The sequence below is a fragment of the Mixophyes fleayi genome, chromosome 12 (assembly GCF_038048845.1).
Source record: "Mixophyes fleayi isolate aMixFle1 chromosome 12, aMixFle1.hap1, whole genome shotgun sequence".
NCBI lineage: Eukaryota > Metazoa > Chordata > Amphibia > Anura > Limnodynastidae > Mixophyes > Mixophyes fleayi.
Window position 1 is genome coordinate 50709482 of NC_134413.1, and position 12604 is coordinate 50722085.

At 40.3% G+C, this 12604-nt stretch overlaps 1 protein-coding gene across 1 annotated transcript in view; it reads right to left on the minus strand.

Annotated features, from left to right (window-relative positions):
* Window positions 1-12604, minus strand: part of CCDC9B (coiled-coil domain containing 9B) — a 270324-nt gene that overhangs the window by 155198 nt on the left and 102522 nt on the right. Inside the window, exons 5-7 of the mRNA XM_075191871.1 lie at window positions 3990-4094; window positions 2246-2317; window positions 979-1122 (exon numbers count right to left, since the gene is read on the minus strand). Coding sequence (XP_075047972.1) covers window positions 979-1122; window positions 2246-2317; window positions 3990-4094 — 321 coding nt within the window. The remainder of the gene's footprint in view (window positions 1-978; window positions 1123-2245; window positions 2318-3989; window positions 4095-12604) is intronic.

Here is a 12604-nt window from a genome sequence, read left to right on the forward strand (position 1 = left end):
TACTCTATATTTGCTTCCAGAAAGTGAGTTCATGAGATGACAGTAGGCACAAATACACTGTGTGCTGTGGAGGACAATTTTGTGCACAATACCAAATGGAGGTTTTCACAGATATGAATCAGGGTTGAGTCTTCCAGATATAAAAGACATTGGGTTTTGGATAATTATAAGATGTTGCAATTTATACTCTAAATACTACACTATATATATTTATTATTTATATATTTTCTGTGAAACACTAATTTAGTAAAACACAAAGTCTCCATACACTAATTTCGGTAAGATTATTTTGGACAAGACTGTAGACCAAGGGGGCCTCCATCTTCCCACTGGGAAATGGAGGCCCCCTTAGCCCAGGGGCCTCCATTCCCTTAATCAGGCCCTGCTGAAAATAGGGCACAATTTATTTTCATCTTTGCTTGCACTTCAAATTGGTGCTGCATGTGCTATACTGCATAATTCTGCTTTGGTAATAAATAACCCTTTAAGACATCATGCACTCTAGGTAACAAATGCAATTTGCCTCCAGTGCAGTATCTACTCCTATGGCATGAAGGGTTTTGTGAACTTTATTCCTTAAGGGTGACAAGTATAGCCAAAGTATATGAATTGTTATCCTCTAAGCTTGATACTCCAGTTTTATCAGGAGACTAATAGATTACCAGAGGCAAACACTAGTTAGGGGCGGACCTGGACTTTTTTTTTTTTTTTTTAAGAGGGGGGATGGCCTCAGTTGGTCCCGGCCCCTATTCCCTTTAAACTGCGGCCAAGAGGTTCGATCAAAAGGTATGAAATTCGCTGGTTGGGGAGCACTACTATTATCTTGGAGCACAAAATCTGCCTGCCGAAATACCCTAGGTAATTATACATAATTGTCAAACTTCAAAATTAAGTAATTTACATTACTAGGAATCACGGCTATACTAAATTAAGTAAACTGTAAATGATCTATTCAATACAACCATAGAATATACTCACTTTCTCTATCTCAATTCCAATCTGCATACGACGCCCTCTGCCTAGGGTAAACAGATTATCCACCTCTTCCAAAGACAACTTTGACATTTTACTTGTTGCCGAAAAGGAGTCTTTGTCAGTCTTTATACCGACAAGCCTCTTGCCCTATATAAAATAAGGAAAGACAAACTTACTTCACCACATAAATAAAAAATGCCACTAATATTGTTTGCAGCTATAGCCAAATTTCAAATACTGGACATTCTTAAAGGAGAACAAAACCTTATTCTGTCCCTAAAATTATGTGTATTGTAGGCTTTCCATGTGAATGGTTGTTTAATTATTCAAGGGCTTTACATTAAAAAAAATATATTATTTATTTTTAAAAAAAAATAAAATAAATTGAACACATTCTGAAAATAATTGTCCTTTAAAGAGGTTCTATAGATAATATCAACTACCCTATGTCCTCTCCCCCAACTATTAATGACTATATCACAGTAAATCTTTTAATTTATACCTGGAGGATATTTTCCAAAGTGACAGATTATCTTATTTTAGTGGTGAATGGAAGAAAGTATTTTATTTGTGACATTTATGTTTCAAAAAGGAAAATTATGCTTTTATTTTAATGTATTAAGTTCTTTAAAGTGGAATGTGACATGGTGTTACCTCATTTTCCTGAGAAACGAAGACCGCACATTAAAAAAAAAAAAAAAAAAAAAAACATTTTGAGTTTTTCCCCTCAAAGTAAAATCCACTTAGTAATTTGTATTTTCTTTTTTACTTAGTTTATATGTGTTTATGTTGATTTATTGTTGATTAATGTGTCTATGATAAAATCCATACACACTGACTTTTAAAATTTCTCCCACAGGAGATCCGGGGGAGTAGTCATGTGACAGGGGCTAAGAGGAGGCTGGGTATTGTCGTTGCGTCACCATAGCCCCGCCCCCTCTAAAAATGGCAAAAACCACGGCATTGAATATCGGGGGTGGGGCTTAATGACCCAATTAAGCCCTGCCCCTGGCACTCAATGCCGTCTATTCTGGTGAAAACGGGAGGTTTGCCTACTCTTCCGGGAGGATTCCCCGAAACCCGGGAACCTCCCGGAAATTCCGGGAAAGTAGGCAAGTATAGATAAAATATGATCATGTGAGCCATATATTCTAATATTAAAATAAGCAACAGTTAATAAAAAATGTTGAATAAACGCAAAGGCTAAAATTGCGAGGCACCCAACCTCCACTTTACTATCCATTGTAACAGCCAGCTGCATTTTATTTACCATTCGCACAGCTAACCTCTGCTCATCTTCACAGACAGACTTTCTCAAACTCTCACTTACAATTCTTTTCCCCTGCAATACAAAGAAATCATAGGGGCATATTCAATTAGCTTTTTGATTCGCGGTAACGCGCGTTGCCGCGAAAAGTGCGCGTTCTTGCGGGTATTACGGTACCGCATTAACGCGGATTTTCGTTCACAACCCTATGGGCTGCGAACGAAAATCCACGTTATTGCGGTACCGTGTATTACGTTTCGCGGCTGTTCCGGCGCGTTACCGCGAATCCAAAAGCTAATTGAATATGCCCCATAATGTCTAAAACGGTTATCCTGGTCACTCATTGTAGGCTAAAGGGCTATTATCTTGCTTACATCTCCTAAAAAATAACATATTAACAGACCAGAGCTTTATGCAACATGACTTCCAAGGCAGTTATGAAAAGTATTTTTAGCTCTCTGTCAGGATTAACCAGGTATGACCACGGAGAGAGCGTAAGTGGTTAAAGTGGCTTTATTAAGAACACATAACAAACCACCACGGATTGTGGCACAGATATACTGAAATAGGAAGACAGACTGGAACAAACAACTTGATAATGCAGACTGGAACAAAGCACATGGAAATGTTCACAGGAGTGACCTGATGATCTGGCCCAGACTGTTTGAAGCAGGCAGGTATAAATAGGCCTCATGCAGCTGAAACCACTCCCAGTGATCAAGGAGAATAATCAAGTAGCACAGTGGCCCCTTTAGTGGGCAGTGGTACTACAAGTGGAAAGCATGACAAATCCAATAGTCACTGCAGACAGCAGCTGCAGAGTGCAAGTCGTGACACTCTCCATGTGATTAGATGGGTGAAAGGTTTGTGAATGCATGAAGCAACCAAGTAGAAAGGCAAATAATGGTTGGGAGGGCCCACTTTCAATAGGCAGGATCATTATTGACATATCAGATAGCAGTATAATTATAATCATGAACAGAAAAACCGGACATAAGTACATTTTGTGCTCTGATCTCTCATTCTGCCATACAAAAGGAGGAACATACATGGTTAGGACTACTTACGGAGCACTGCTGAATAATGCTTATAGGAAAACGCACAAACTATATGCAAAGTTTACTTAACCTCTCTGCTACTAAAGATTAATAGATTTCATTCCGCTAATACAGTTAACCTATAACTGCAATATTTAGAAACTGTCAAAAAGAAAAAAAAAATAAACATGGAGGTGTGGACCACCCATAAACATGATAACCAGACTGACCTTTCTGCCTGAGCATTGTATACTTCTCAGGGATCTGTGAATCCACAACCATTGCACGATAGGGGATGGGTGTGACCAGATATGCAAACCAGTGACCTCAAAAAATTACCAAACTCACCTATATGAAAGTGAAATATGCTTAAAAGAAAATTTGCCTAGAAATTGATTCTGAAGTCCATGACCCAAAAGACTGAGTAATGTTATATTTTATAACAAAAGTTGAAAACTTCTGGTTGTTTCGCCAAATGTTTTTAACATTACAGGGGAAAGGGATTGAGGAATATATTAATATCAGTCTGATGAACACTGCTTATACCAAGGTGTAGAACACTGCAGATTGAAAAATAAAATAATTAACCAGAGAAACTGTTTGATTTGCTTGTTTACAAAGTGAAAGACAGAAGCACTTATCGGGTCTCTGTCACATTACAGTTTTTGTTCTGCACATACTATACACAGAGAGAAGGGAAATGGTCTTACATTAGAAGTTTTTGTAATGGTAATGGTGAGACTGTCTTTCTTAGGCCTGAGAGATGTGATTGCCATGCCTTTTTTCTCCGCATTTCGCCGATCCTCTTCTACTTCCTGCATCAAGAAAACCTTCAGTTACATGAACAGTCACTGGATGCAATCAAAGCGTGGCTACAACTCATACAGCAATATGGGTTGCCAAGTGCCTTGAAGACTTGCAGTAAAAAAGTTGAACTGAAAAAAGGCAAACAAAAAAAAAATCGCACACAAAATAGATTATGAAAAACATTCTGCATATCATATCATATATCATATCATATCATATCATATCAAATTCTCAGGTAGCATTTTATCTGTCAGGAAAACACTCTGAAATGTTGAAAAACTGCTTTACCTAGCTGTTTTTCTGCCAAGTGAAAACTTCTTGCGTGATAAGTTAACTTAAACATGCCTACAATGCTCTGTTTGAAGGAAGGTGTCTAAACCTATATGTATATGACAATATATACTTTGATTACGCAATGTCAAGACCTAGAGCGTTTCAAAACAAAGCAGACCAAATCTGTCTCCATATGCATGTTTGTATAATGTACTAAAAAAAACTGCTCTGGAATATGTTCGAGTTTATGAAAATACGTAACAACCCCTTTAAAGTTTTACATATTTATTATTATTCTTTATTTTAAAAGGTGCTACAAGGTTTCCGCAGAGCCTCACATATTACAAACAACAGACCTTACAGCAGGGGTGTCCAACCTTTTAGCTTCCCTGGGCCACATTGGAAGACGACAAGTTGGTTTGGGCCGCACATAAGATACACTAACAATAACGATAGCTGATCATCCAAAAAACCATAGAAAACATAGTTAACATATATATATGAGAAAAAAAGTGATATATATATATATATATATATATCACTTTTTTTTTTCAAATCCCCCTATACTTACCTTTCAATCGCCCTGTTCAAAAAATCCTCTCTAGTTATTATACTATAATCACTTTTTGTATTGTTGCGATGCAATATCAATAAAGTGCATTTAAGCCAGGCATTGTATATCAGGGTGCCCTGACCAGGCCTGCGGTACCTGACATATACATCACTGTGACCCCAAATTGTCACCTGTTTTGTTAATTACACCACTATGTTAGTTAAGGGATAACAACTTATAATGAGCCAAAGAGAATAATATATAATGCCCCATTAGTATTACAAGTAGAAGTATGTAGCAGGGATATAAGGTCCATGATGCTCCAGGACCAGGTGACTTTTATTCACTGGTCAGTGTCCCTTGAAATAATAAAAAAAAAAATCCCCCTTAACTTACCTTTTTATCAGCTTGTTCTCCTGTCCTCTTCTCTTCTTTTCTCCAATTCTGTGCTGCTGATTGTTCTTCTCGTGCGGGTGACTCCTTTGTGCTGCGCTCCGCAATGGATGTTGGGCGTGATGACATCACGCCCGACATTCACTGCGAGCACCGCACGGAGGAGGAGACAAGGGAGTGAGCCGGAGCGCCAGCTGACGTTACCTAAAGGTAAGTAGCTTCTTTTCTTTTTTTTTTTGCAGGATTTTTTTTTTCCATTAACAGTGCTGCCCCCTTGCCACAACCAAAACTCCTTCTGGGCCACATTTACAGGCGTGCTGGGCCGCATGTGGCCCGGGGGCCGCGGGTTGGACAACCCTGCCTTACAGCATAGAACAATAAACAAGTACTACTAAGACTCCAAAGGCTCCCAGCAAGACCAGTATCATTGGAGCTGGAGCAGAAGTAGTAAGTATTGAGACAGGAGGGAAGAGGAATTATTTAAATAATCAAGCAAGGCTACTAATTTTATGTAGCAGATAATTTAATAAAATCAGTAAGAGAAATGAAAGGGGCCTCATTATAGTTTGCAACCATTTTCCAATCAGTTGGCTATATTCAAAAATACATTACTGCCCCAAAAGAGTTTTAGGTCAGATATGTATTCGATTTAAAAATAATCTACCAATAAGTACCATGAAATTTAACATTTACACGTTTGTGGTCAGCATGACGTTGATGGACATTGCTTATCAGGACAAAGGCACTAATAGTGACAGTGACAATCACAGTGTTAAGTTCCTACAGACAATGGAAGCAGCCATTTTCTGAGATGAATATTCTTGAGAATGCAGCCTCCATCAACTTATTGCTATTATTAATAGGAGCTAATAATAATCACATAAATACATTCTGTATGCCTGAGATACAGTTTCCTAGGCAATTGATAACCGCAAAATGGCTGCATTCCCCGAACCTTATTTACGAAACGCAAAAAGCCAACAGCTTTGATTTTGCCCCAGTGCATCAAGATGGCTTGCCAAATGGACTTTGTCACACATCGGGATCTTAGCCGCACTTACCTCATCCGCCGTTGTCATATTACAGCTACCTGGGTAACTTCTGTTCGTCTTGCAGCATTCCCATCTTCTACACCTCCGTTTGTAAACAAACAAATACTGTTTGCTCTGTTGCATGGGCGCGGCCATCTTGGATGCAGTCAGGTGATCATTCCAGACCAACCAGATTCAGTAGCTGTGATTACATGAACTGTACAGTCAATAGTTGTTTGGGACACCCTACTTAAACCTGCTGCTGTGATCTGTTCATTGCCAGAACAACACACTTCTCTCCAGAGGATAGTTCTTGGCTCCAGGTTCCAGTCAGCATTACCAAGTGCTCTGTTCCTGTCGGCATTACCAAGTGCTCTGTTCCTGTCGGCATTTTCAGACTGCTCATTCCCCTGCTATATTCTACATTCAGCAAGAACATGAGCAGGAAGATCATCCAGACTGCTAGGTTCTGTTTCAGTCCTGCTCCAGCTAGGCCCAAGGGTCCCGAATCGGATCAAGAAGTACAGACGACCGTGACAGACTTCAAGTTGCTCTCCTACTTTCTGATCTCAGGGGAAGTTTGAAAAGCAGGCAGAAACAAAATTAAGACGTGTTCACAAATGCACAGTGTGCATCACAATAACGTCTACCCTTTTACCACTACAGAACCACCACTTTCATTACATAAAACTTTCATTTTTTGTTTAAAATACTGCCCAGTTTAGACTAACTTATGTCATAAATTTATCATGAAAGTGAGGGAATATAGGGGTTTCTTTATTACATGTGGCATTGTTGTGCATTTAAAGCTTTTATTACATTGGGCAAAAAGCATGATTTTCATTTGAATAATCAATACACAAAACAAAACCTCTTTGAAGAAGCTGGCAAAATTTGGATTACCACTTAGCAAGGAAGGCAGTGCTCCTACACTCAACTGGTGCAAATTTTTGCACGCATACAAACGCTGTCATCTTGGTCTACAAATCCATGCACTACGGCAGAAATCTAGATGCCCAAGCACAAATCGTGGCACATGACTTCACCAACCATTCAACAAATGACAGGATTGATAAGATGGTTGGATGAAACATCTTCAATGATGTAAGCCTGGCAGGGTACTAATATTGCGTCACCCATTCAACAGAAATATTATCAATACACTGGATGTCAAAACATTAACAACATTCATTACAGCATAGAAGTGTGTTGACGGGTTATCTGGAGATAATAGGATTTTTAACTTAATAAATCCTTTTCTCCAAAACCAGACTAACACTGGTGTTTAGCTCCACCCACTGGAAGCTTGGTGCTTTGAAAACTGGAAGTCCCATCCAATCCCTAATTGTATCATGCTGCTGCCAGGGAGCTCAGCTTTCATATAGCAAAGATAAATAGAAAAGACAAAAACTAGACCAGTTGAGGAACAATAAAACTCCTCATAACCGCACGAGTGCAGATAAGTAAAAATCCTGCATTCTTTTTCAGCAAAGGGTGGCACAAACTAATACAGGGGACATCTCAATGCATTCAGTCATGGCAGGATAGGGATGATTACTCAGAAACCAGTGTCACCTCTTGCTGGAGTTTGCCTCAGTAGATGAAACAATGAGCACTTAAACCACAATGGAAGTGTTTATGGAGGACCGTGGGAATGTCTTCGTGAAGTGTATACCTGAAGCACAATAGTTCAAGGCCCAGAGAGAAAATATGACCATCGTTCAGTGACCTGTTACCATGGGAGGGAAAGGGTTGCCTTCTCATCTGAAGCATGAACAATATCTTGATTTACATGTAACTCAGACTACCCTTGGATGGAAGTGAATAAAAGTACTCAGAGAACCAAATTGTCTTTGTGAAGGAGAATAAAAGGAGGAACATAGCGCTGCCAGGTCCAAGACACTGCAGGTGGATCATATAGTAGAATAAAAGCACCTTGAAAGACAAGTCATCTGGAGGTTCAAACAGAGTTAGGCATTTTAAAGAGAGGGCTTCTTCAAACACCTCAGTACAGACACAGAAATACTCCAACAATATTTTATTTTGGAACATGGCAATAAAACAGGAACAATAGCAGGGTAACAAGTCCAATACAAGTGTTAATGTCCAATGTGATATAAAGTCCCACTAGTCCAGCAAGGTATATTCCAAGAGATAGATTACTCAGATCAGAGTATTTCCGATAGTCTCTGTTACGATTTTGATGTCTTAGTCAGTATTAGCACAGGCTTACCTAGGGCGCGGAGTCTAACAGCCTTCCGGTCTTCACCAAGAACCACCGCAAGGTAGTGTGGACTTTGCTGCCGAAGAACCGCAGGTCGCGGCCCCCAGATTAGCCTACTGACGGAAGGGAGAAAGTTCTAAGTGATGGCAGGCAGACAAGCAATAAGACAAAGCGGTGTAGGTACAGGCACTAACCGTTAATTCCAGGCGTTGTAGGTCTGGAACAGTAACCGGTAGATGCACGGAGCCAATGGGTGCGTGGCAGGATATGGGTCCAGAGACACGACCGGGTCTGTACACAGGTGATATCAGATATACGGTGCCAGAGGGAGATCCAGAGAATAGTTGGTAACACAGCCGAGTCGGTACACAGGTGGAATCAGGTATACGGTGCCAGAGGAAGATCCAGAGAATAGTTGGTAACACAGCCGAGTCGGTACACAGGAGGTATCAGGTATACGGTGCCAGAGGGAGATCCAGAAAATAGTTGGTAACACAGCCGGGTCGGTACACAGGAGATAGTCCAGTTCGTGGTGCCAGGGATAAGCCAAAGAATAGTCAGGTCACAGCCAGGTAGGTACACAGGAGTAGGAGGAATAGAGGGATACACAGGGAGCAGGTTCACAGGAGTCAGGAACACAGGAACTGTAGCCAGGAACAGGAAACACATTGCTCTGACACAGGCAGCGTGTCAGAGCAGAGAAGATATAGGAGTTTGAATTCCCCGCCCAGAAGTCACATAATCGGCAGCAAGAAGAACCGGAAAGTGCGGCGGCGCCATCAGGAGAAGCGCTGCACGGATCAGATACCGCTGTCAGACCACGCTGACAGCGCAGCGGAACGGGGATCAGGTAAGTTCTTAACAGTCTCATTCTTTCCCCAAAACGAATACACCTTCTCTCTCTCAAGACAGGCTTATTTTAAACCCCACGCCATGATAATATTGAAACGGACATCCCCAATCTGTGGACATTCGGATTGGTATAGAGCCCTTACTAAGCAAACCACCATTACATCCCCCACGTGACATGGGCAAGGTATCCCTCCTACTTGGATGGCTCCAAAGGGTCTTGAGAAAGCACAATAGACGGCATGGCAAAGAACAAAGGTCAAAATAATTACATTAGCATGGTAGTATATGTAATCCACATCACATTAACACCCTTCCATGCTATTAGTTCATTTTCACTTGACATACCACTTGTTTCTGAACTTTAACAGTGTAAAAAACAATTTCCGGACTTTGACAGTGCAACATCAAAAGTCTGCTTTCTTCACAGGCATAAAAGACAAAATGGAGATCCCAGTGCAAGATCAGATGGTGCGAAGGTAGATAACGAAGAAACCCACTAAAGAAAAGTCTTTACCTCATGTTCAGAAGTTTGATAGACTTCTGAAAGAATTAACAGCACGGAGTTGCCCTATTATAGAGCCGAGAGCCAGTCATCTGTCAAGACTGCTGTGAACTTAAGCCAAAAAGTTGGTTTAAGCAGCTAGTGTCATGCAGAATTCTGCAGTCCATGGATATAGGCATTTGAACGATTGGCAAATCCATTATTCTGAATATCATTACCTCACGATCCATTATTAATCTTTATTTATGTGGCGCCATAAGGTTTCTGCAGCGCCGTACGAATACAAAAAGAAACAGTAGACTAAAACAGTACAGGTTAAGACAGAGCAACAAAAGTAGAAGCAAGACTCTAAAAGCTCCAAGCACAGCAAGTACAGTGACGTCGGAGAAGAAGAAATGGAATTGAGACAGAAGGGAAGAGGGCTCTGCTCGTAGGAGCTTACATACTAAAGGGAATACTATCCATGACCTTAAGCAAAAACCCTTAAGGTTTGGGTGCAGAGAGACCTGGGACAAAATATGCAATTAAAACAGTAAGTGCTACTGCTTGTCTGTTCCAATAGACAGAAAAACCCTGTACCATCCTCGCATTGGACAGTTCAGAGTAAAGAGGATTACCTCAATAGCCTACTTTCAGCTCTTTATCATGGCCCTGGGAAGAAGGGAACAGGGATGGAAGTGGCAACCTAGTGTGAATATCCAAGGGATAACTATGGTGTATTCCTGGAATGGTTAAGAACCTAAAGATCAAGTGGAATAAAGTGATTCTTGAGATCATAATTTCCAGCTGCCATTAGACTGAAACCACTCAATCCCAACTGTCCATCCAGCCAATTATCTGATAGGATGACATCAGACTCCTTCACCAGTTTAAGAACCATTCCACATTTGCTGCAGCCAAGTGCCTGCTGGTGCTGTCCTGATTTAGATAGGAATATATGGCAACATTGTTTGACTGGATATATATAATGAGTATAATCTGAGGGAGTGCTCTCCCAACTATAAGTATAGATCAATCTTGTGAAATAAATAACCTAAAGTAGTTGGTTTATGAGTAGAGATGGTCACTGACCCCCGTGTTTTGGTTTTGGATTTGTTTTGGATCTGGATTACCGTCGTGTTTTGATTTTGCAAAACCGCCATTGCGTGTTTTGGTTTTGTTTTGCTATTCTCTTGGAAAATCAATGTTTTTGGGCCTAAAATAACCTAATTTAGTGCTCCAACTGTTTCATATATAAGCAATCTAATTGTAGAGGTAATAAAGCATCCAAAAAACAGTTTAATTCCTGGTAGGTAGGCCTTCATTTATTCTACACACAAAACAGATTGTCTTCCTCTCCATCTATGCATATTGGCAATGCAGCCATCGTCTTTGGATGTATATTACACCCTACACTTATAGTTAAATATGAAAAGAAATGGAAAAAGGCAGTTTGCTTTCTGTCTCTATAGGCCCCCCTCGACTTGTTTAAAAAACAAAAAAATTCAGCCGTTATAGACTGTACAATATTAAGAGAAATGGACAAAGACAGTTTGGGGTCACTCTGTCTTTAACACCCTACCCTTAAGGATAAATTGCCCAAACAGCAGCCTTTCAAGACGGTACGTGATAAGGAAATGCCACAAGTCCCCTTCCTCTTTGGGGGTAGATTGCACCCTACACTTACATAGAAAGTTTTAAAAAGATGTTATCGTCATCATCTTCAGCTTCATCCTCACCCTCATCAGTGTGTACGTCATCATCACAGACTATTAATTCATCGCCACTTCAATCCGCCATTAGAGAACAGTCAGTGCTTGGATGTCTTGGATGGTGAAGGCCTTCCTCGTGGAAGATGTAGTTCATTTTTATAAACATCATTTTCTCCACATTTTTGGGAAGTAACCTTCTATGGCGATCACTGACTAAGTTTCCTGCTGTGCTGAACACTCGTTCAGAGTACACCCTGGAGGGTGGGCAGCTTAAGAATTGCAAAGCAAGGTTTGTACATGGGTTTCCAAATGGCCTGCTTTTCTTCCCAGTAAGGAAAGGGACTGTCTGACATCTCCATATCAACTACCTCTTGAAAGTAATCCTCCACCATCCTTTGCATGGTTTATACTCGTATTGGATGGAGTTATGGGCAAAGTGACACATTTTTTAAAAAAATCCTTCAAACCAGCCCAGATGTTAAATTGTTCTGGGAATCAACAGAGAGCAGGTTTGTGTTTAAGGGCACTCAAAGGATATCGGAATGAAATTATAATAAAAACAAAATTTTTATTGGTATGCTTTAAAAATAATATCACAAAAATGTCATAATAATTATAACAGTGAAATATTAAAACATGTATATGGAAAAATCCTAATCCATCTATAGACCCAAGATACTAGCACTGTCTCATAAAGTCATGGTATTAATTTAGTTAGATATTGTATGATCGCAGACGCGGCTGCTCGCCGCTTGCCAGCTTTCTCACTTCTGGGTCTGTTACGTCATACGTCACGTCCGACCCGACCTACGTTTTGCCGTGTAAGCTTAGTCATGGAAATTACTCGCCTACTGTTAGGGTGTAGATTATATACTGGGAGCGGCTAATCCATGTGCCTCAAATTAATTGACGTGGATCCTGACCAATCCCACGGTCCTACATCATAATATTGTGCAGTCTTATCATTCTGTTTCAGGAAAAAGGTAATACATAACAAAT